Source organism: Leopardus geoffroyi, chromosome B4, assembly GCF_018350155.1.
Source record: "Leopardus geoffroyi isolate Oge1 chromosome B4, O.geoffroyi_Oge1_pat1.0, whole genome shotgun sequence".
Lineage (NCBI taxonomy): Eukaryota > Metazoa > Chordata > Mammalia > Carnivora > Felidae > Leopardus > Leopardus geoffroyi.
In genome coordinates this window covers 34153309-34176899 of record NC_059341.1, presented here as the reverse complement: position 1 = coordinate 34176899, position 23591 = coordinate 34153309, and the positions used below count along the sequence as shown (strand labels likewise).

Below are 23591 nucleotides of genomic sequence, written 5' to 3'. Positions count from 1 at the left end.
CACCACTGGAGTTCTTCTGTTCCCACATTTCTGGAGCATGTGGCACTGCCTGCCAAGGTTCTCTTTTAGGAGATAAATTTCCAAGGCCAAGACTCATGATGCCACCCCTGATTAGCGCTGAGAAAAAATTACATGTAACTGTGAGTTGCAGTTCTTTCACAGCCAAGTAAACTCACGTTCCCAACTCCATAGAACAATGATCTAACAGGATTTTCATTGTTCATGGTTTTTCACTTACCAAGATCTACCCAGATACCCTTTCCACTGTAATCTCTGGTACCCACTCCATAGAACCCAGGTTTGACTTCAATGGCTCTATTCTGCTACCCAAAGAGCCTGGCAATATTCTGCTTCATTGACTGTAATCATATATTACCCAGATGACAACCTAGCTATATGTCTCCATGTAGCACCCCATACAAGGTTAGAGGTCACCAGATGTTTCACAAACAGGTCCACAAACACCAAGCTCTTGTCTTGATGCCCCTTTGGTACAGTTCCATCAGGTGATGAGCTGATGTACCAGTCTTCACCAGGACAGGGGCCTCAGCTGAGCGAGTCTCCTCGGGTCACACTTAATACCTCTGAGACCTCCCAGGAAGCCAACTCAAAGCTGCTCTGGGCACATGCCTTTTAAAGTCATCAGTTCATCCATCTACACATGTTACTACTGACTTCCCTTCTGTTTTGCTCCTTGCACCTCAGAGGACCTTTCTGGACATTGTCAGAATCTAGAGTTTGGGGAACCTAGTTTAGAGTTCACTTTCCCCTTCAGCAGATCCTCAACTAAATATTACCTTTCAAATCATACAACCACGTAGACTTCAAGGCAAAGGGTAAGAAAATAAAATGGAATTTCTAATGAACTTTGTTTATTTGTTTCCCTAGGCATAGAGAAAGAAGCAGGCTGGGGTCTGTTGTGAGTCTGGACATTGCTCCCTAGCTTCCATTTCAGACTCATGGGCCCTGCATTTAATGTGGCATATTATTAAAAAAGAGGTTAGAAAGGTAACTTTTGCCCTGAATATAATTCAAATAAAACCCACCTGCCACTCCCTAGCACCTCCCAGCAATACCTGGCACTCTGCAGCACAAGAGGAAATTGAGGGTTAGCTCACCTGACCTCTCAGAATCTTAGTCCTAAATGATACCAAACCATAAGACAGAGAATCCAGGCTGCACTCAGTAGAGCAGGAACTTACTCAACTGTGACTTGAGAGAAAGAAAATACAGTAGAGGCCCCAATCTTTCTGATGGGCTTCCTATTATCAGCCAGATGCAACTCCCCACCCCCTTCTTTCTGTCCTATCCTATACTGCTAATGAGCAGCTAGGAGAGCCTGTAAAAACTTCATTGAAAATTTCAAAGAGTATTTTAAATGGAGACAAAACACCTAGAAAATGCCCACCATCATCTTTGTTGAGGGTCTGAAACAAATAAAAATCATAGTTTGAGACTATTTCTCGGCTAACATTTTCCTATTTAACATGAAAGGCTCCACTGCCCCAATTCTCAGCCTTGCTGAATTCAGGATTCTCCCTGCAGTGGTTACAAGGACACATGTAAGCAAAATGTCAACTTGGGACAAAGGTAATAATGGTAAAACTGTAGAAGCTAAGGTAGCTAAACTACTTCCCACATAGCTTTAGCAAGTTTCAACACCAAATTAACCACCTACCCTTTTAAGTGATTTCTCAAATCCCAACAAGTTAAACAAATCATGCAATACAATCAGTATGGTCTGTTAAACTTCCCCCCACAGTTGCTACTCAAAAGAGTACAGAAGTTTCCTGTCCTTGAGAGCTAGGATTCTAAAGTGTAGGAGGCCTCAGCTGTGGCTGGTTCAGAGGGAGGAGTGGGTTGGAAGGCCCAGGGAAGCAGCACCCATTCTGGTCCCTGGGCAGCAGCTTTACCTGTTTCCACTGGGGGGTGGGAGCAGGGCGACCCTGCTCAGGTAGGCAGCAGGACGGCTGGCTGACCCCACGCTCTTGTGTCGGCTGTGACACACAGGTCAAGTATGGGTGGGGGACAGGACATGGAGACAAAACAAAATAAAATACATTAAGGTAGGAGAAGACACAAAAAAGATACTCATGCATGGCAGACAGACACATATCTATGAGCTGGGAGTGGGGGGAGACACGGAATTAATTCTTAGAAAGTTACACTTATAACAAAAACAAGATACCCTACCCCCGCAAACCAAAAGCAAATGCAAAAGGAAAAAAAAGAGGCAATCCAAAGCTGGAATTTTCATTATCCTCTTCCTTAGCTCAAAGCTCTGAGCCTAAACTACTAATTCAGGTTCGGAAAACTAATCTTTCTACTCAAAATGAGGAAAACAACCTTCTCTTAAGGGCAAACTTCCTCTCATGGAGAGCATTCCAGCCTTCCCGAAATGGGGCAGACCCTGCAGTTGCCAAGCAACCTCAGATGTTTACCAATGAATATTATCATCTTCTCTATGAGCCATGACACCCATGATTGGAGTGTGAAGATTAATAACCACAGGCTAAATGTGAAAAGAAGTTAATTATGGCCAGACTCCAAGCAAAGTCAGTAGCCCCCTCAGCCCTGGTCAATTGGAACAATGGCCGATATATATGGAAAAGATGAAGAAAGAGAGTAAAAGAATAAAAAGAATGGGGTCCCTTTCCTCTGGATGTTCTCTCAGGTCGTTAGGGAGTTTTACAAGAAATTTTTTGTGTAAATCTCAGAATCCCAGCACCTCCTCTTGTAAGACATCTTTGTGACTTTCAGACAAGCAAGAGGGAGACAAGACATAACAAAGACACCTCAAGTTAAATGCTCCTGTCTAGCACTCTCTGGTTTGACTTATGGGAATGAAAGTTAATTTCTACGATGACTCTTTAAAATGTTCATAACTCTTGGGGCACCTGGGTGGTGCAGTCGGTTAAGCGTCCGACTTCAGCCAGGTCACGATCTCGCGGTCCAGGAGTTCGAGCCCGCGTCAGGCTCTGGGCTGATGGCTCAGAGCCTGGAGCCTGTTTCCGATTCTGTGTCTCCCTCTCTCTCTGCCCCTCCCCCGTTCATGCTCTGTCTCTCTCTGTTCCCCAAAAAATAAATAAACGTTGAAAAAAAAAATTAAAAAAAATAAAATAAAATGTTCATAACTCTTGAGGATAGCCTAGGAAAACCATTTGCAGCACACAAAAGAAGATCTACCACAAGAATGTTTATTACCTCTGTACTTTATCATGAAAGATGAGAAACAATGAAAACATCCAACACCAGAGAAGAGTTAAGAAAAGCATGGCACAACATGGGAATATGCCCAAAGTTATGTGAACAATGCAGAACAGGAAGTGTATATTAAGAATGACCTCAACTATGGAAACAAAAATGACTAGAAAGAAACAACAAAACGTTAACAGAATTAGAGGTGTCTTGATTACCTTTATTATAGTTTTCAGCATTTTCCTCAATAAACATCCACCTCTCATAATTCAAATATGTTTGCATGTATATGAACATATAAACAAGTATAGATATATACAGAAATTTAAAACCCCTCTTCGGATTTTTTTGTCACAGACACCTCACACCTGAATGGTGAGGATAAAGCAGTCCTGAAAGCACACAAGGAGCTTATAAAACACTTTTTCTCTGCTGCAGTCAGACAAGGCGAAAACCAGACACCAGTCTTGAGTGCATGAACACTCGGCTGAGACACACCCCATCCCATTTCACTTGACTGAGAAGATCCCTCCTTCCTATGTGGTCAGACCAAGTGTGGATGGGTGAGATGTAACATGGGGTTTACCTGTCTCCTCATGCCAGTGGACTGTGGAGGTGCATTCTCTTCAAACTTGGCCAGCAGCTGGGTTGCCATGTATTTCACTTTGTTCTGATTGCCAAGGGCCACATCCATCCTCCTGTCTGTCAGAGTGCTCACCAGTGTGGGCCTTCCTCCTCTGTAGCCCCGGGGTGCTTCCTCCTGATAAACACCAACACCCAAAACCTGGCCTCTGTTACATAAGCCCCTCCGCCACAAATGCCCTTCCCTCAAAGAAGAAGGGTGACCAGTGCCTGGCAAGGTGGCTGGTATTTTTGCTTTAGGTTAAGCTTAACAGCTTCTCTTAAGGTTCTAATCTCAAGATGCCGTCAGGAAGACTTTGGTGCATGGGGCAGTATAAAGAGGTACTTGGACTTTTGCTGGTATTGCTGTATCTCAGAAAAGTCACTGCCCTCTGCCAAATATGTAATTCTAAAGGGACAGGAAAGCACCAGGGCACACATGTCTGCTCCCTTGGATGTTCTCCAAAACATTAAACAAAGGCAGAAGCCCAATGAAAAAGCATCTGCCCACAAAAATTCTCATAAAAAATGAGTATGAGGGGCTCCTGGGTGGCTCAGTCGGTTAAGTGTCTGACTTCAGCTCAGGTCATGATCTCGTGGTTTGTGAGTTCAAGCCCTGCGTCGGACTCTGTGCTGACAGCTCAGAGCCTGCAGCCTGCTTCAGATTCTGCATTTCCTCCTCTCTCTGCCCCTCCCATACTCATGCTCTGTCTCTCTCTGTCTCTCAATAATAAACGTTAAAAAAAAAAAAAAAAAAGAATATGAAAAGATCTAGCAATATCAATTTGGAAATTAAGGATTTAAGCCAAAAAGGGCAATTTGATCATTCTAGCAAATCCCAGATAATTCTTACCTCTTCCGATTGACTGGTCTTTCTCCTCTTTCCAGCACCATCCAAGTCCTTTTCCTTTTTATCCTATACCAAGAGAGGAGGGACACTGCGTTATCCTAGGCACTATAACTTGCCTTTAGGTTTGCAGTAGGTCAAAAACCTCTTCCATTTTACCTTGGGAGAACGTTTCCGAGAGATGGTCTGCCCAAGTTTGCTTAGGAAGGAGATGGGAGATTTGGTGCTAGCTATAAGGACTGCTTTCTCCTCAGCATTCAGGTCCAAGGCATCTGTGAACAGGAAGCAATGTTTGAGGACAGCCCTGGAGGGGGCTTCAAAGTACTGACCAGGAATACCTCCTTGCAGGTGGCTCAAAGAACCTCAGAAAATTCTAAAGGCTCATCTGCTCTGACAAAACCAAGGAGAACTCAGCAGGAAATTCCACAAAGGAAATGCACACTTAGGTGTGGATGTTGAGCTTTTTCTTTTCCATCCATGTAAACAGAACCAACTTTTTCTTTCAATCCACTTCGGTCAAAAAACCCTCCATTTTTGCTTTTCAAAAGTTGGAATCTGCCTATGATTGTTAGTTACAATTGACTGCTAAAGCCTCACCTTTGTGATAAAAATTTCAAGGTGGAGGGAGAAAGGGAGGAAGGGTATGTGGTTTAGGGTCACTGGTTTTGATTATGCATTTAGCTGCACATAAAGGCAGGGCTCTCCCTAAATAGGTATACTGATGCTACAGTGTGGATTTCTGCTGTAAGAACTGCATATTTTATCAGAAAAAGCCACGGACATCTCTATGAGTAAGTGGACTGGAAGACATTGGAGAACCACCAACTCTGTGGATTCTAATGTTTTATTAGTAATGCCAATAATTTTTTAAATAATTGAAACGAATAATATACTGCAGGTATTTGTTAAGTCCTTTTGTCTGCCTAACATTCTCCTTAGCATATCACAATTTTATGTTATACATACATAAAATCCAGTTTGTAGATGGGAAAAACTGAGGCACAGGGAAATTTAGTAACTTGCCTAAGGTCAAACAGGTCGAAGAACTGGGAAATAAGCCCAGGTCGGGTACCATGGTGAACACTCTAAAGCATTACACTACACTTACTCCAAGGGACAATAAATGACAACAGGGAAATTTTTTTGTAGTACAGTACTCTGGTAGACTGAGGCAGCAGGCTAAGGGCCAAACAAAGACTTTGGAAAGCACTAAAAGGTAGGAGAAGAGAAAGAAGCCATAGAAGCAACAGTTACAGAAGAAAGAGAATGAGGCAAACAAGTACAGGACCACAGAAGCCAACGAGCAGAGAGAACTTCAAGAAAAAGGACATCACTCCATAGTTCTGAATAATGCAGAAAAGCCAAGTGCATGAGATGCAAAATGAGAAAAGAATACAGATTTGGTGATTTTTCATGACTGTGGAGAACAGTTTTGGCAGAGCAGTAAAAACAGAAGCCGGGTTGCAAAGTGTTATAAAGTTTAGGCCTTAGGAAGCTGAGGCCTTAAGTATAAACCACTTTTTCAAAAAGGCTGGTTCTGAAACGGTGTAAGAAAGTAGTAGAGTCAGGGAAAACATTTTGCATAGGAATGACTTTTGTGTATTTATAGGTTTAGAGACAGAGATGTGGGAAAAGAAAGAATGGTTGAGAACACACTAGCAGAGAAGGAAAAATTAATGGAACAAAGTTCCAGGGACTTATCCAGAAAGCCAACTAGGAATAACAGAGTAAGTGCAGGTTTGCTTTTGGTGGTAATGATGAAGGACATGGTTGGAAGGAAAGACAAAAAAGCCAGGCAACAAGAGAGAAGAAATGGAAGATCTCCATACCAGTGTCTGCCAGCCCTTACCACTGGAGGGGAGTGAGTCCTTGAACATCTCGTAGAACTGAGTCAGGTACATCACCATAGTCAGCTTGTCAGGCTCCCCCACTGAGGCCATTTCTTTGCCTGTCATGATGGGAGAGATGCCCAGTTCTTTCTCAGCAATATCAAAGGCCAGCTGGTTATTCTTCTCCACATTTTGCTCATCCAAAGAGTCAAAATCTCTAAGAAATGGGATGAGAAAAACATATCAAGAAGGCTTGCTTGTCTTCACACCAGAAAACACAGTATCAATGGAGTCATCACCATTTCTTAGTCTTTTAGCTGAAATCCAGGGTGCAATCTGAGGGCCAAACTATTGATCTTACCTTTTAGTCTCCTTTTTACTAAGAAAATGAAAATCATCCTCAAGAAGAAATGATTAAAAATCTACTTAGAAAGGAAAAAAGAGTGGAAAAGATGAAGAACTACTCTCATTTTTCCAGTAACATAAATTTCTTAAAGGGTAAGCTCAAGAAGAGGAACTATCTTTAACATGTATTCTCTTGTATGTTGCATGTCATCTGTACATATTAAATTAATGCTCAATAATGATAAAAATCCTATTTGGATCAGACTGCTTCTAACGGCCTAGGATTATCACTTGCTGTGTCATTAGGACCAGACAAGCTGTTGATGTACTAACTCAGCTCTGGTAAATCTTACTCAGCCTTCTACTTGAAGGAAAATTCCAAAACCTTCCTCAAAAGATTTTTCCATCACTTAAATTTCTTGAGTTTTCCCAAGTATTTAGATTAACCAACACTTCCCACTGGATTTCAAGCTTCTTGCCATTCAATCAAGTAAAGACTGATAGCATTCTTCTTTAAGAGGTGATTTCAGATCAACTGGGCAGGGCTTATTTTGTGTTAACCTACTACTGACTTCCATAGCAAGTTTTTCATTTTTCTAAATGCCTTCTCTCTATAGATTAAGCCTATTAAACCATAGAGGCCTCATCCTGAATGAAGTCATCATAGTCTAAACTGTGCCAAATTACCTACTCGCTGCTTTGTGTTCTATTACAAGGAAATTCCCTAGACCTTCTGGAGGCAGCCTTTGGTTTGTTCTAACAAGAATGTGTCCCCTCCCTCTACCATCCCCCTCCACCTCACCTGCTAGGTTCCCTTCAGTTACTTTTGCCTCCATTTCCTTTTCTTTGGTTCCTTCCCTTTGGAAGAGAACTGATTGACCTGAACCTTCTTCTAAAGCCTTCTGTATCATTCATCACAATCCTTCTCAAGCTAGTCTCTCTTCCTCTCCCGCCCTTTTTTGGTGGGGATGAAAAAGCCCTACTTTCACTTACCATTTACCAACCTCTGCATTAGCTAAGGGATAGGAACACTAGAGGTCACTTAAGTTTATCCAAGCAAATCAGAAACCTCCATTCCTAAACCACACTACATAAGGCTATTTTTACTAGCTCTTGCCTCATTAATTTATAACCTATTATAAACAGAAACTATGTTTCTTATGTTTCCTTAAGCAATCATTAAAACAAAGCAAATGCACAAATTTGGGCCCTAATGATAAAAGGACAGGCAGCCAAAATAATTCAACATGCTCTGCTTCTGTTTTTGGATCTTCTTGTTTGGCTTCCATGGGGTAAATCTGAGTGCACCAGTCACTGCAATTGACTTGGGGTCATCCTATTGTACTGATTCTGCATTTAGGTGAGTAAAGAATGGCCAAAAGGGAAGATGTTACCAATAGAAGTGGGTAAGGTGGCCTGAATCTTATGGACTGGACAGAGTATGTTTGTAAAAGGTGCAATTCTTAACAAAGAGATAATACCAATGAACCATGATAAATCGGGTAAGTGTTCATTGTTTTCTGTTTTGTTAGTAGGGACATATTTGCCTTCGGCCAGCCAAATGTTCTAGTGAGGTTTTCCTTATGCCCAACAGCATTTGAGAGACAGCTGGCTGAAAAGAAGAGTTCAACCAGGGGCCAATGAACAGAATTTTCCTTTGTGTGATGTAAACAGGTCCAGGTGGGTGTTAAAACCAGTTTTTGACGTTCTGAGTGCTGTGATTTTAAAATCTCACCTGGATTCAGCTACATGATGCTTGACATACAGTTTTAAATATAACTAAATCAAAATTAATCACTGCTTTCTAGAGTAGCTTGCTACGTAACTCATTGTAGAAAAAAGTACAACATTTGGCTATTTGATAGCAAAATACTCCAAGGTGCTTATGGAATACAAAATAAGACACAAAGTTTGTCACAACTTACATCAGATCAGGGCGGTATCTATGGATGATCGCACACAGAGCCAGTCCACTTTTCCAGGACATAGTGAGATCTGTCACATTTACCCCTGCATAGCCATCTGTCTGCCTTTGGCACCAACCCAGTAGTTTGCTTGAACGAGCTACAGACTCTAAAACAATAAAAAAAATATCAGAAGTGTGGTCACCTGGTAGCATTGATAGAGGATCCTCTTTGCAATACCCATACCTAATTTGAACAGTTACTAAAGGTTGGGACAAAAGAGCTGTCACGGTTTTTCAAAAGTCAGAAGCTATGTAACTGGTATCATGACAGTAGAATTTTAGGTAGATAAGAAACTACCGATTTACCCAGACTCTGAGGTCAATGCCAGTCACAACGGGGGTTATCTGGCCTTGCTCATGTAAAGCCCAGTATCACTGCCGCATTGTTTGATAGGGACTTAGATGGAACAGCGCCATCTACTGATCTGTCACCCTCCCTGGATAGTTGCATGGCAGCTAGCTGAGGAAGCTCCTTCCCTTCAAAGCAATACTGGGGGGAGTAGAGCAGAAAAGATTCCATTCGCTCTGGCAACATGTTAATTAAAGGCAAACAAAGCCCACTCTTACACTTTCCAGAGTACAGAGCGATTTGCCAAGTGAAGAAACTCTGTAGGATTACATTGGCAAGGCCAAGGACCCCAGACCAGAACAATCAATCCCTCAGGTCAGGCTTGGCATTCTATATTATAAATGATCACATCTTGAAAAGGTGAATACAAGAACACATATGCTTGGATGTTTTCCAGTTTATTGCTGTGCCTTATAAAAATCTGTAAACTGCATCAGAGAAGCTCTGATATGCAGCATTTAAAAGAAGCTGTAAACTCCTATTTGTGTCCAAGAATGTCTGCTCTCTTACTTTTAGCAGCTGGAAATAACTAACCTTCTACGAAGTCCTTTAGTGTTTGGGAACTTAACAAGGTAAAAACTGCAATATCATAAAAATCCTATTTAAGTCTGAAATCCTATTTAAGTCTGAAAATGTATCCTAAAACTACACAGGGAACCACTCCTGGTGTTATTATTGTAAATCAGAAATTTACTTCCGAAATTAATTTTATTCAAATGTCTTCCAAGTCTGTCTAACATGTATTAGTCAACTTCAATACTCTAGGCCCTAAAATGACATTGACAAAGGTGTATTGTCTGCGTAGATGAAAATGTTTCCAACTGCCTGCTGGTTGTGATGTCCACCTTGATATCCCAATAGCATGTCAAACTTTCTCATCCTCCCACTTCCTTCTCCAAACTGATGGCAGCAGCATTCACAATGCTCTCTTGACCCATAATGCAACCAAACTGCCAATGCCTATTGATTCTGGCTCTCTCACATAATTAATAATGACAATGACAAAGTGGCTGCCGTTTGTGACCACTTGCTGTATGCCAGATATTGTAATAAATACTCTATACATGTCATAGAAGCCTCATGACTATAGTATGGAGTAGGTATTTGTTAGGCCCATTTCACAGACAAGGAAACCAAAGTTCACAGATGCAAAATAACCCGTTCTTGCCCACACACTTCACAAATGGCAGAGCTTGAACTGGGACTCCATTGCACCCGGCCCCAAAGTTAGAGTTCTTCTAACTATGCTCCATGGCCTTGTCCATCCTCAACATCAATATCAGATTTAGGCCTTCACCACCATTAGCTTGACTACTGCAATGCAATTCTTTTCTTTTCTTTCTTTCTTTTTTAATGTTTATTTATTTTTGAGAGAGAGAAAGAGACAGAATGTGAGAGTGGGAGGGGCAGAGAGAGAGGGAGACACAGAATCTGAAGTAGGCTCCAGGCTCCGAGCTGTCAGCACAAAGCCCAATGAGGGGCTTGAACTCACGGACTGCGAGATCATGACCTGAGCCGAAGTTGGACTCTTAACTGACTGAGCCACCCAGGCGCCCCCTGTATTTCTTTTTAAGTTTATTTTTATTTTTGAGAGAGAGAGACAGAGAGAGAGACAGAGAGAGAGAGAGGGAGAATGCATGTGCATGAGTGAAGGAGGGTCAGAGAGAGAGGGAGAGAGAGAGAATCCTAAGCAGGCTCTGTACCATTAGTGCAGAGCCCAACATGGGGTTCAAACCCATGAACTGTGAGATCATGACCTGAGCCGAAACCAAGAGTCAGACACTCAACCGAATGAGCCACCCAGGCACCCCTGCAATGTACTCCTAACTAGTTTCCCTGCCTCTGGCATTTCCCTTCTCCATCCCATCTTACATGCAGCTGACCAGGCATTCTCTGGTTGCTCTTCTTTTAAAAAAAAATCCAGGGGCCCTTCAAGGCACACAAAATACAGAATGGCCTTTATCTCTGCAACTGTATCCTGGCAATGTCATAATACTCAGCTAAAATGCCACTGCTTCTTCATAAAGCCTCCCCCAGAAACCTTGGTTGGTGTATGTGTGTGCACTCACTCCTCTCTCTCTCATCAGCATTTGTATCTGGTTTCTCCCTATATCCTCCTAAAACCTTAGACTGAGGGTTCTCATCCTTGACATTACTGACATTTTTGGCTGGGCAATTCTTTGTTGTGGGGAGCTGACTTGCGCACTTAGGAGGTTGGGCAGCATCCTTGAATGACAATAGCACCCTCCCCTAGTCATGACAATCAAAAATGTCTTCAAAGGCTACCAAATGTTCCCTGAGGGGCAAAATCACCTCTGGTTGAGAACTATTGCCTTATACAGTACTGTGCACACTAATAGCTCAGTACTGACTTCTCTGAATAGGTTACTTACATTTCAAAGGTCATTACTTAGGGGGGTCTGGGTGGCTCAGTCAGTTAAGCGTGTGACTCTGGCTCAGGTCATGGTCTTGCGGTCCTGTCTGTGAGTCTGAGCCCTGCAGTGGGCTGGCTCTCTGCTGAAAGCTCAGAGTCTGGAGCCTGCTTCAGATTCTGTGTTTCCCTTTCTCTCTGCCCCTCCCTCACTCACACTCGGTCTCTCTCTCTCTCTCTCTCTCTCTCTCAATCTCAAAAATAAATAAACATTAAAAAAAAAAAATGTTTTCAAAAGGTCATTACCAGAACTCACCATTACGAGTCAACTTTGGGGTAGTTCGGGAATTCACTAGGTTCTCCATTTCCAGATGAATATCTTTTGTTTCTCCAGTATCATATAAATGACGCACCTGGCAGAAAGTTAAAAAGCTGTAAAGACGAAAATCAAACACCAAGTAACAAGTTCCCACCAGAGAGCAAAAGACTGAGATAGCAGGCTGGGCAAAGTTCCGATAAAAGTTACAACAATGACCTTTAAATCCTTTCTGGAATGTGGTGGGGTTTACATATAAACAAACATATATTAACAGTAATAAGTTTTGCTCTGGGGTGCTTGAGCAGCGGTTAAGGTTAAGCATCTGACTCTTGATTTCACCTCAGGTCATGATCTCAAGGTTCATGGGTTCGAGCCCCACATCGGGATCCGAGGAGCCTACTTGGGATTCTCTGTGTCCCTTCCTCTCTTACGCTCGCTCTTGCTCTCTCTCTCAAAATGAATAAATAAACATTAAAAGAAGAAGTTGGGGCACCTGGGTGGCTTAGTTGGTTAAGTGTCCGATTCTTGGTTTCAGCTCAAGTCATGATCTCACGGTTTGTGAGTTCGACCCCTGCATTGGGCTCTGTGCTAACAGTGTGGAGCCTGCTTGAGATCCTCTCTCTGCCCCTTCCTTGCTCATGGTCTCTCTCTCTCTGTCGCTCAAAAAAAAAAAAAAAAAAAAAAAGAAAAAAGAAAAAAGAAAAAAAGAAAAAAAAGGTTCTAAAAATTAGCTATTCAGCCTTAGAGGGCCTTCTGATAGTCACTATTGGACCATTAATGTTGCCCATTGACAGCAGGTCTCATGGACCCCTTCTACAGAAGTCTACAGAAGGCTTGAAGCTATAAACTTCAGGCAGAAAGTAAATAAAAAGTTACACAAGTACATAGGCAAATATGTTGAACGGGCTGCTTTCTAGAAATTGCTGGGCTCTATGGGATTACTGTGCTTTGTAAAATGTCATTCTCAATGCATTTATAAGGCTTTAGACATTCTGAGAAATAACTCAGCATCACAAAAAAATTGACCACCAGTATCTTTTACTTGCAGACAATGTTCTAACGTTCAAAGTTCTTTCAAGTGAATAATCTCATTTACCCTCACAATGATCCTGTGAATAGCAGGGGTTATTATCTCCATTTTACAGATGAAGAAACTGAGGTTCAGAGAAAATGACATGCCCAAGTCACAAGTGATTGGTGGCAATAATGCAAGTGGAAGTCACATTTCCTGAGCAGTGAACAAGGGCTCTACCCCCTACAACCTGCAATTTTAATTAGGAGGCACGGGATAAAGTCTTAGGTCCACCATTTTTGTCACATGTGATCTTCTGGCAAGTCATCAACACCTCTCTCCCTTTGCTGCTCAATCTGTTGATGGAAAGTAATACTTACCTTCAGTCATTCCAGAGAGACATATATGTGCATTATGAAAGAAGGGTGGGTATACGGTACTAATAGACACATTTCAGTGTTTCAGAGGTCTGGTCAGTCCTGAAATGGGCTGAGAGGTAGATAACTGACTAGAAGGCTCTTACCTGGCTTGGACGGAGGAAGTTGATGTTAATATTGGGATATCTGGTGACAGGGTCTATGCTGTATTGGCTGAAGTTCTTACTCACATTCTCAGGGGTGGTCTGAGGCAGCAACCTATAAATACTTTCCCTGCAATAACATACAACAATATACTCAGAGCAGTGGCAAGCACCATACACCTCTCCCTCTCCTTTGATAACGTTCCTATTTTTTGACACTGCCCCCCAAAAATCTGAAGGATATGACAAATCCTCATCCTTGACCACTATTTTCCTCCAAACATTAGCCCCTGCTCCCATTCCCACCATGCCAGTGATTCCACAGACACTGAACTGGTTAAGGGCCGGTAGCAAGGGAAAATACACTGTGGTGGGCTGGGATAAAAAGCCTGATCCTAATTTAAAAGGCAACTAATTTACTGTTTTGTTTTGTTTTGTTTTTTTCAAGGAGGACAATATTTAATTTTTAAGAAAATTACAGATGAAAAAAGAACTTGCTACCAAAATTGCCCAGAGTTTCTTAAGTAACAGACTTAAAATGCTGTCAACCACCAATTGCACCCAGGAAATCTTATTTCTCTAGTTCTTCTGGTCAAGGCATTTGTTCTTTATTAGCAAACAAATCCTAGGATTCTTAACCTCTTTTGTAATAATCTGCTTCAAAATATCTGACATTTGGGAGTTTGAGAAATGTTTACAAGCAGTTTGGGATTTTCTTTTGAATTCAAAGTCATTTTTTATTTCTTTTCTTATGTTAGTATGTCCCCTGCTACTGCACTGATTTCATTAGTTTAAGTCTTTCTACATTGACAGAAGATTTAATGTACTATTTTCATGTATTTGTTCATGTGACTGTCATAAAGAATCAGATACTGTCCTTTAATGGAATGCAAAGATTCAGATACTATTTGTCAGTAACAAATTTAATTTGAAAAGGAATAAAAGAAGACCACTTAGATTAAATAATCTTTACATACCTATGATTTTATAAATAAATATCTTGCCTTTCCTTTCTTTAGTACGAAAACATCTTTAATTAAGAAAGGAAGAGAGAGAGAAGGAAGAAAACCTGTAGTCTGCCTGAGGAGCAAACCATTCATCACTCCCAGTTTTCTCGTGGAAGAGACACCTGGCTGCTTTCCATTACCTCTCAGCCAGGACTTCCAAGGGGCTTGTTCCTAGAGACCAACTTCGTACCATCCAGGCAGAGTCCATAGCAGCTAGGAAGCCCCGGGCTATTCCTGTTCCCATTGGCCAAAAAGGCTATGAAGGAGAAAGGAAATGAGGAATTAAATAAATTGTATTTTAAAAGAGGGAAACTAAATTGAGAAAGAAGAAAGTTTGCTGTTGACAGTACTTTTTGGCAACTATTCAGATACTGGGCTTTTCCACTTCATAAACTGGTAGAGGAGCAAATCACAAAAGCTGCAGAATTTCTATCCATACTTAGCATGTCTGGATGCCCTAGAGCCTGTAATCCTTCCCTACTTCCTGGTGTAACTCCTGTAGGGAGCTGACCTATGCTGCAGCATGTTGTAGACCCTCACTCTACAACCAGGGGTACTCACATTTGCTCTTAATTATTATTGTTTCCTTACTATTGCCTCTTCTATAAAGTGCTGCCATCCTTACTACTCACCTCTAGGAGGCTGTCCCCAACCAGAGCCACTAACAACTGGTGTCCATTCTGCTCCCGCACCAAGGCAGCATTCTCAGAGGCGTACATACAAGTGAAGTCGAACATGGCCACATCAGGCTGCCCATAGTGATTGATGGCAAAATCCAGAGACGGCAGCTGCTGCTGAGTGGAGAAGTCTGCTGCCTCCCTGGCATAGTTCAGTAGAGCCTCTTGGTCCACGTTCTCCCGGGAAAGCAAGAGCTCTGTGTCGGCATAGTCCTGTCTCCAGAGAGAGAAGCAGCTTGAAAGAGAAGCCCAGCAAGAGCTACACTAAACATGTCAGACATAAGCTAGTTTCACAGCTTTTCCTTTCTTCTTAAAGTGATTTCATATCCCAAAATAAGTCTTCTACACAACTTAAAGAGAAAACAGGCAGGCTGTTTCCTTCTTTTTTTTCTTTAAGGAGGCTTCACACCCAGTGCAAAGCCCAACGTGGGGCTTGAACTCACGACCCTGAGATCAACACCTGAGATGGGATCAAGAGTTGGACTTTAACTGACTGAGCCACCCAGGCACCCCAGGGTCGGGAGGCTGTTTCTAAAAGTACAGACTTGGGGCACCTGGGTTAAGTGTCTGACTTCAACTCAGCTCATGATCTCACAGTTCATGACTTCGAGCCCTGAGTTGGGCTCTGTGCTGACAGCTCAGGGCCTAGAGTCTGCTTCAGATTCTGTGTCTCCCTCTCTCTCTGCCCCTCCCCCACTCACATTCTCTCTGTCTCTCTCTCTCTCTCTCTCAGAAATAAAAATTAAAACTTTTTTTAATTAAATAAAAGAGCACAGGCTTTGGCACCTAAAAACACAGTCCTAGCATTTCCATTTACTTGGAGCAAGTCATATTTCTTTGATTTTGCCCAATCCATCTCTTAGAGTTGTTTTGAATACCAAATAAAATAATTTATGTGACGGTACTTTCTTTTTTTTAAAAAAAAATTTTTTTTTTTCAACGTTTATTTATTTTTGGGACAGAGAGAGACAGAGCATGAACGGGGGAGGGGCAGAGAGAGAGGGAGACACAGAATCGGAAACAGGCTCCAGGCTCCGAGCCATCAGCCCAGAGCCTGACGCGGGGCTCGAACTCCCGGACTGCGAGATCGTGACCTGGCTGAAGTCGGACGCTTAACCGACTGCGCCACCCAGGCGCCCCTGTGACGGTACTTTCTAAACTGAAAAGATATTTTATAATTTATGTTATTATTGGCAATCATTATCTTCTGGGTAGCAAACAGCTTTTGGCAACTGGGACCATATACAATATTTAGCACTGCATAATTTATCAAATGCAAAGGGAGTACCCGAAAGCTCCAGTGCCAAAGATATAATGTGGCAGCAACAGCAGTTCCAGGGGGCTGGCAAGAAATAAACTGAAGATGGAACAGAGGTTTTCAAAATAATACATAAGATTCTGAAAGGCTTCAGAGAAACCCACCAACAAAGAAAAACAACGATGAGAGGAAAACGGGCTTTCCACATAAAGAAGTGAAAAACTCCTTTTCTGTTTTGGGGATTCCTGGCTAACTGAGCCAAATCTTTACTCTTCTAACATGGGGCCTAAGGTTTGTTTCCAAATGTCCCTGATGGTGCTTTAGGCTAGCACTACAAGATGTTAAAAGTCAAAACACAAATACTCAAGTTGGTCCTTGAAACAGTGTTTGTTCCACATTGAGTAAGTGACCACAACGGGCTTAGTACTTAGCAGCACACATAGAAACATGGCCCCTGCCCTCTAAAAAAATAGATGAAAAGCAAGATTATTCCTACATATAGCCATACCTTGGAGAAACTGCAGGTTCCGTTCCAGACCACTGTAATAAAGTGAATATCGCAATAGCGAGTCAAATGAATATTTTTGGTTTCCCCGTACATAGAAGTTATGTTTACACTATACTGTACTCCATTAAGTGTGGAATAGCATTTGTCTAAGAAGAAAACAGCCTATCTTAACTAAAAAATGATTTATGGCTGAAAAATGCTAACCATTATTAGATGGTTTAGCAAGTTGTAATCACTGATCACAGATCATCATAACAAATGTAATAATGGAAATGTTTGAAATATTGTGAGAATTGCCAAAATATGACACAGAGACACGAAACAAGAAAATGCTGTTGGAAAAATGGCACCAACAGACTTAGTGCAGGATTGCCACAAACCTTTAATTTTGTAAAAAAAAAAAAAAAGGTAGTAACCGTGAAGCACAACAAAACAAGGTATGCCTATAATTTCAACTGATAACCACAGTTCTGCCTAAGATGGTAGATTTGTCTTAACTTAGTCCCAAGGCATACCACCAGGTTCATTGGCTACTTCTTATTGATAAAGCATCCAACCAAGTATACCTTGCTTATGTTTTTGGCAGAATGGGCTGTACAAACTGCTTTCCCCTATTTCTGCTTATATACATAAAGGAACACAAGGCAGAGAAACAGATACAAGGCCCATGAATGGAAAAGAGACTGTGCTGCAGGCACGTGCTCATTGGCATGCCCCCAACACTGCTCTCAGATAAGGCAACAGTGTAATTCAGTGACATGATTCATTATCATCCTGAAAAGACAAAAGGCACCCTGAAAGTCAGCCATGAGTCTGTGGTAAGAACTGTACAGGTCTGAATCAGCACATCTGGTGCCTCTTCTATCCATTTCATCACATGGGGATAGTAATTCTGATTCAGACTGAAGACCAAATAGGACTTAAAAACTCTCCTTAAAGAGCCACTACTCTGTGGTTCTCTGATTTCATTTTCTGCTCATCATCTTAGGGAATGTCCTACAATTATTCACTTAGAAAAAAGGCTGAGCCAGACCTCTCATCCATTGTTAGATCATGAAGAGGTCAAAATATACCTTGATCCAGTCAGTGATCCCTAGACTTCTGATAGTTGTATCTGCAGGAAAACCAGAACCATTCTCAGGCTTCCAGGTCAAACTCCCTTCCCCCCTACCACCTTCTCCCAAAAGATGACCTATTAACCAACCAATAATCAGTCATACATGGAATTAACTATAACCACAAACCAAATCACCTAAAATTAAACTGAGTATCAGAGATAACTGAAATCTGACATTTGCTTTAGAACAATCCAATGGCAGGAGTGGGGAGTGGGGTGAGGTACTACTGAAATAATATTGGCCACGTAATTGTTAGAGCTGGAAAATGGGCACATGGGGGTTCATTATACAGTTCTCTCTAATTTTGTTTACATTTGAAAATTTCCATAACAAAAGTTTGTTTTTTTTTTTTTAAGTTAAACTAAAAAACATTAGAGGAGTTCATGTTCCTAGGAGGTGAGATGGGTGCTCATTTTCATACCCTTGAAGGAAAAACTCATCAGACAATAAAATTCTTTCCCTTAGTGGTCACATTAACTAGTACGACATAAAAAGAAGTTTGAAAGAATACATTACTCACATGCAGTATCACCCCTTTGTCTAGCAAACTCTGCTTTTTGGCTGTCATAACAAAATAGTGTGTATCATCTTTGTAGTAGACAATATTCTCCAAGTCGATACCTGCAACCAGAAAACAAATGTGTCACATAAGGGCTTGCTGAAACGAAGGTACATTAGGGCAGCCAGAAAGTTGTACACAGGCCCACAGAGACAAGGGCTGTAAAACTCCAGGAAGAGAACATGAAAATAAAGAGATGTCTGAGCCCAGATTTTCACTTCCTGCATGTTCAGTTCATGAGAAGAGGGGGAACTTTGTTTTATACCTGCACTATCCTATAATTCACTTGATACCCTAAGGTATCCTAAAAACCATGAATAGTAGGCAGAAATATATGGATTTGAAAAAAAAGGAAAGGCTAACTTCTAGTAAGAGGGTTTGGGTTGGTTCTCAGGTTAAAACTCTTAGATAGTCATCAAAGCAACTGGGAAAATCTCTTTAGCTTTTAATAGGACAACTAGATGCCTGGAAGCAGAGTATGAACTACTGACTTTTTAATTCAATTAACCTAAAACATTGATGTAATTAATGGAAAGAAATCATGTTCTAGAAGATGGAACTGAAATTTGCTGCATGTTTTTGTTGGATCAAAAATATCAAAGTTAATGTATTCAAAAGTTATCACACAACAATCTCATTCCTGTCTAGCACATGGTTTACTTCATGCCCAAACTGGACCACAAGACTGTATACTCAAGTGTGTAAAGTCAGGTTCTCAGTGAACCAGAGAACTATCAACCAATAGCTTACTGCATTGAGCACCATCACTCAGAGCCATAACATAGGGGAAGGGCTTGGAGAAGAGCTGGTAGAAGACAGAATGAACCCTTAAAAACAAATAAATAACTAAACCCAGAGCAGCCCTGTCACTGTAAGGAAGACAAAGAACACCAGAGTAGGAGATAGTGATAAGGAAAGCATTATACTAACAACAAAGTACAGAAGTGAAGAAAGAGCAGAGGGGCAAACAAGCAATAATAGCAATGACCACCCACCCACTCTACCAAACCCTCTAAGAGAAGAATCACAAGCAGTTATTTAAATTTTTATCCTAATTGCTTTGGAGGCATCTATACCAACCTGTGGCTTCTCTCAGTTCCTGGAAAAATTTTTGGTTGAAAATAAAAGCCACACCACTGATCTCTTCCACTTTGGCTTCTGCTGTTGTATTTCGGTTAATAAAATTTGCTGTAATGGCAATTGCCAATTTGCCACGAAATTCTTTCCGGCGAAATCCTAGAAGGAAAGACATTTTCAGAGGTGGCCACAGCTTGCTAGAAAAGAAGGAAGATCACTTCAAACAGAAAGGGATGCTGATGAAGACATTAGGAAACATGAGGGATGGGAATCAATGGGAAAATTTTAGGGCAATTCTTCTCTATCTGAAAATAAGGTTTACCTGCCCAAAAATATAAGAGTTCAGGAAAGAAGTCAAAGTCTCCCCCATACTAACAAGCAATATGAAATCTAACTGACCAGAATATTACTTAGTGCAAAGGTTTCCAAAGGAAAGGAAAGAAAGAAAAGAAAAGAAAAGAGAGAAAAGAAAAGCCACCAGCTTACTAAACTTAGATTTAATCCTGCAACCATTTAAAGTCAACCATTTAAAGTACAGCTTATCTCCTAGTGCCCTAACAAGTATGTCCTGTAAGAAGTAACCAAGTACCAGTTGGCTAGTGGAAGGCTGGGCTTGCTATTCAATTAGTATAAACAGCACACATATGCTGATTCTTAGGAGTATCGATTCTGATGACACAAACTCTCACTCACCCCAGGGTTGGGAAAGGTTACCCTTCCCTCTGCTATGAAGCAGGCAAAGGGGTATTGACAAATACCTTCCAAGGTGTTCCTACGGCCATCCCCTCCGATGATCACTTCAAATTCATATTCTGATACAGGATGGGTTTTGGGGTGGACAAGTGCCCGCCAACCTATCCCTGTGGACCAAAGTCAAAATGAAGGTCATCACCAAGACCATATTCATATACCTAAAACACCTTTAGGTACCAAAGGCAGACTGCACAAAACCCCAAACAGAAAACACTAGGTGTAAAAGCATGAGGTACAAACACCACAGAAAGAAAGAAGCCTTGAAGAAGGCTTACAAAGGAACGTTCCCCATCACATGATTTGCAATAATGAATACAAGTGTTTGCAAGAAAGGCCTCCCCATTAAGGCAAAAGTTCCTCAAAAGATACAGTCTGTACAACTGGAGAAGGCTCTTTAACTAGTTCTGAAAATAACCCAGAGATTCTTGTAGTTTTCTCCCTTGATTTCATCTTTTCTCACCCACTCAATTCCCTTTTATCCCTTCTTCATTTGTCCAATCCAACTCACGTTCATTTTCTTGGTCCTCAGGAGGCTGTACAAGGCCTTGGAATTCCACATTGACATGGATCTCAATGCCTAGGATCAAGGCTACTTTCAAAAGTATTAACTGAAGCTGACGGATACCTGGGGGAACAAAAAGATCATACTAGTGAGGGCACACTGAAAAGAGAGTACCCGTCAGTGATTACTGCTCAGGTGCTCATCTGTCCACCTATACAGTTTACCCAGATTCTCAAAGTCTCTGTAGCTGGAGACATTTTCCAAACCGTGCTTTACAGCTTCTTTCCTTCTTTTTTAAGGGAAAATAAATCCTCTGCAAGAGATGTTCTAGAGAGACATTCAAGGTCATTCCCACCTCTTGGGTTAGGTGTTCAAAACCACCAAAAGCTCGGAGACAACAGAGATTGCGGACAACAGGAGACTCTCTTTTCCATCTTCCCCTGATTCAGTCAGAGCCACAGTCATCTAACAGCATCTACAATCCTGACAGGACATTGTACCTACCATAAGAGGCAAAAGATGTGCACCCATACGTAGGCTCTCCAGTCTGATACAAAGGGGCTGCACTACTTGAGATTTCCACAGCATCTCCCTTTCATCTTATTATCTCACTCATCTTCACATACTCTATAATTATAAAGTAAGAAGGGGAAACCTTAATCTCTTACCATTCCCCCTCCCACCACTGGTTTACAGGTGCAGAAACTAAGGCTCAAAATAACTGAAAGTCTTGCTCATTATCACACTGAGATTTATTTATTTCATGTCCAATGAATGACTACCAAGTGGTAAAATAAAAATCTGTCCCTAATGTAGGACTCTCTCAGCTCCAAGGCAAATCCTACATAAGGCAGACAAATCCACTGAATCAAATGACCCTTGGTCCTCTCTTAAGACCAAACTCACCTACAGCTTCTGACTAAGCTGGTACATGCAAATCCTCATCTAAGCCATCTCGGTTATTTTCTCCTGCTTACCACAACCACCACCCTTCTGAGTCACACTCCTAAAGGCTCATTAAATCCCATTCTAACACATATTGAATATTTGCAGACAACCGGATTCCAAGATGCTTTACATATTATAGCCCAACAGATGGGCAGAGTACTTCCTCTGCCAGTGGAGTGTGTAGCTGTTGGCCAATATTTGAAAAGTTGGCACAACTGCCTCAAACAGCCAAAGTTAAGCAGTTTAATGTTTTTTGCAGGACACATCTGGAGGAGCTCAGAACAAAAGTTCCTTGATAAGGCTTTCCTGGAATCATTAACGATGATCAATAAACAAGACTTGAACTTCATAATGTAGACATCATCTGTTCTGAATCACTTTTTAGATAGGCTGCTTACTCATGAAAACAAAATCACTGTCTGCATTAACTTGTATTTACTCTATAGGGAAAAGCATGGGCCCAAGCTGAGCTTGGAGATGACAAAAGTACAGCAAGAGCTATCCAGGTTGTAGACCTTATGAAAATCACCTAACCAAACGAATCTCATTACTGATTTGCCACTTATGACAAAATTAGGAGGCTGCTTCCATAACTGTGGCTTTATAGAAATGCGTCCCCATAGCATTTTGTTCTTACATTAGTAGAGTATCTATCATATCACATTAGACACAGCCTCATGCTTTGTGCTTCTTCCCCTGGACTAAAAACCACCAAAGGGTCAAGGCTCAAATTGGTAGTATTTCCTAGCCTGGCCCCGATGCTGATCCCACCCACTGCAAGTGCTCAGTAAGAGTTCAAGACCTAACTTTAGAAATCCTTAAGCTAAACTCATTTCATAGGAGATAACCCTTGCAGGTAAGAGTCCTAGGTTACAGATCACTGCATCACAGGTATTTTGACTCCAAGCAGAGTGCATTTTCTATACATTAGATACTAATGATATCAGAACAAACTGGGCTGGATGAGTATGAATTCCTCAATCTGCCTCTTTTTACCGAACAAGTGGGTAGAGGTAGGGGTGAGATCTTATAGGGGAACTGGTTTTACTTACTGATATGGTCAATAGCTCCAGCACAGAACTTGCCATAGAACTTCTTGGCACCCAGACCTCGTAGATCATGTATGGTGAATGGCCAGAGATGCAAGACATTGTTGCGGGAGAAGGCATCTCGTTTCTCAATAACAACCACTTTAGCTCCCAATAAGGATAAGTCAATGGCTGTACGGAGACCACAGGGGCCAGCTCCAATGATGAGACACTGAAAAACACAGCTGCTTTCAGGGCAAAGGGAGCACCTCTTAGGAAAGTTCACATTTCTATAACAGTTTCATGGATCACATAACCATCATTCCCCAAAGCCCCCAAACAGGGGTATTCTCCCAAGAAATCTTGGGAGACCCAACTGGGTCACAGGAGACGACCTGCAATGGCTTGAGAGAAAAGCTGGTGATTGTTATGGATACTGGAGACTCTTAACTGTCAGTGCTGGACATAAACCCAGCACGTGTTCACCTGTAGATTTGTAATACATTGAAGTGGATCATCATTTCAACAAATGATTTGAAAATCAGATGTCACCTTAATTGAGAGGAGAGGATCTTTTGCGAGGTTTCTAAGTTAAGGAGATTTCTGTCCAAAGAGACACAGATTATTAAATACATAGTTCAGGCAATCTTTTGCTTTTTAATGTTTTATTTATTTTTGAGAGAGAGGGAGAGACAGAGTGCGAGTGGAGGAGGGACAAAGTGGAGAAAGAGAGACATATGGAATCCAAAGCAGGCTCCAGGCTCTGAGCTGTCAGCACA

The 23591-nt window shown here is 41.6% G+C and overlaps 1 protein-coding gene across 31 annotated transcripts in view; it reads right to left on the bottom strand.

Moving 5' to 3' along the window:
- The window catches only part of MICAL3 (microtubule associated monooxygenase, calponin and LIM domain containing 3), a 231084-nt gene that overhangs the window by 99629 nt on the left and 107864 nt on the right, over positions 1 to 23591 (bottom strand). For 23 of the 31 annotated variants that reach the window (XR_006708877.1, XR_006708878.1, XM_045463989.1 and 20 more), the window contains 15 exons: positions 22837 to 23044; positions 20843 to 20959; positions 20340 to 20441; positions 19585 to 19740; positions 18466 to 18566; positions 15017 to 15274; positions 14525 to 14640; positions 13381 to 13507; positions 11843 to 11939; positions 8766 to 8913; positions 6516 to 6712; positions 4826 to 4938; positions 4673 to 4735; positions 3785 to 3982; positions 1914 to 1997 (listed from right to left, as the gene is read on the bottom strand). Coding sequence is in view for 29 of the 31 variants with exons in the window: in XM_045463989.1 (XP_045319945.1) it covers positions 1914 to 1997; positions 3785 to 3982; positions 4673 to 4735; positions 4826 to 4938; positions 6516 to 6712; positions 8766 to 8913; positions 11843 to 11939; positions 13381 to 13507; positions 14525 to 14640; positions 15017 to 15274; positions 18466 to 18566; positions 19585 to 19740; positions 20340 to 20441; positions 20843 to 20959; positions 22837 to 23044 (2085 nt within the window). In the remaining 2 variants the exon portion in view is untranslated. The remainder of the gene's footprint in view (positions 1 to 1913; positions 1998 to 3784; positions 3983 to 4672; positions 4736 to 4825; positions 4939 to 6515; positions 6713 to 8765; positions 8914 to 11842; positions 11940 to 13380; positions 13508 to 14524; positions 14641 to 15016; positions 15275 to 18465; positions 18567 to 19584; positions 19741 to 20339; positions 20442 to 20842; positions 20960 to 22836; positions 23045 to 23591) is intronic. The other 8 variants (XM_045464006.1, XM_045464013.1, XM_045464014.1 and 5 more) reach the window with 3 other exon arrangements.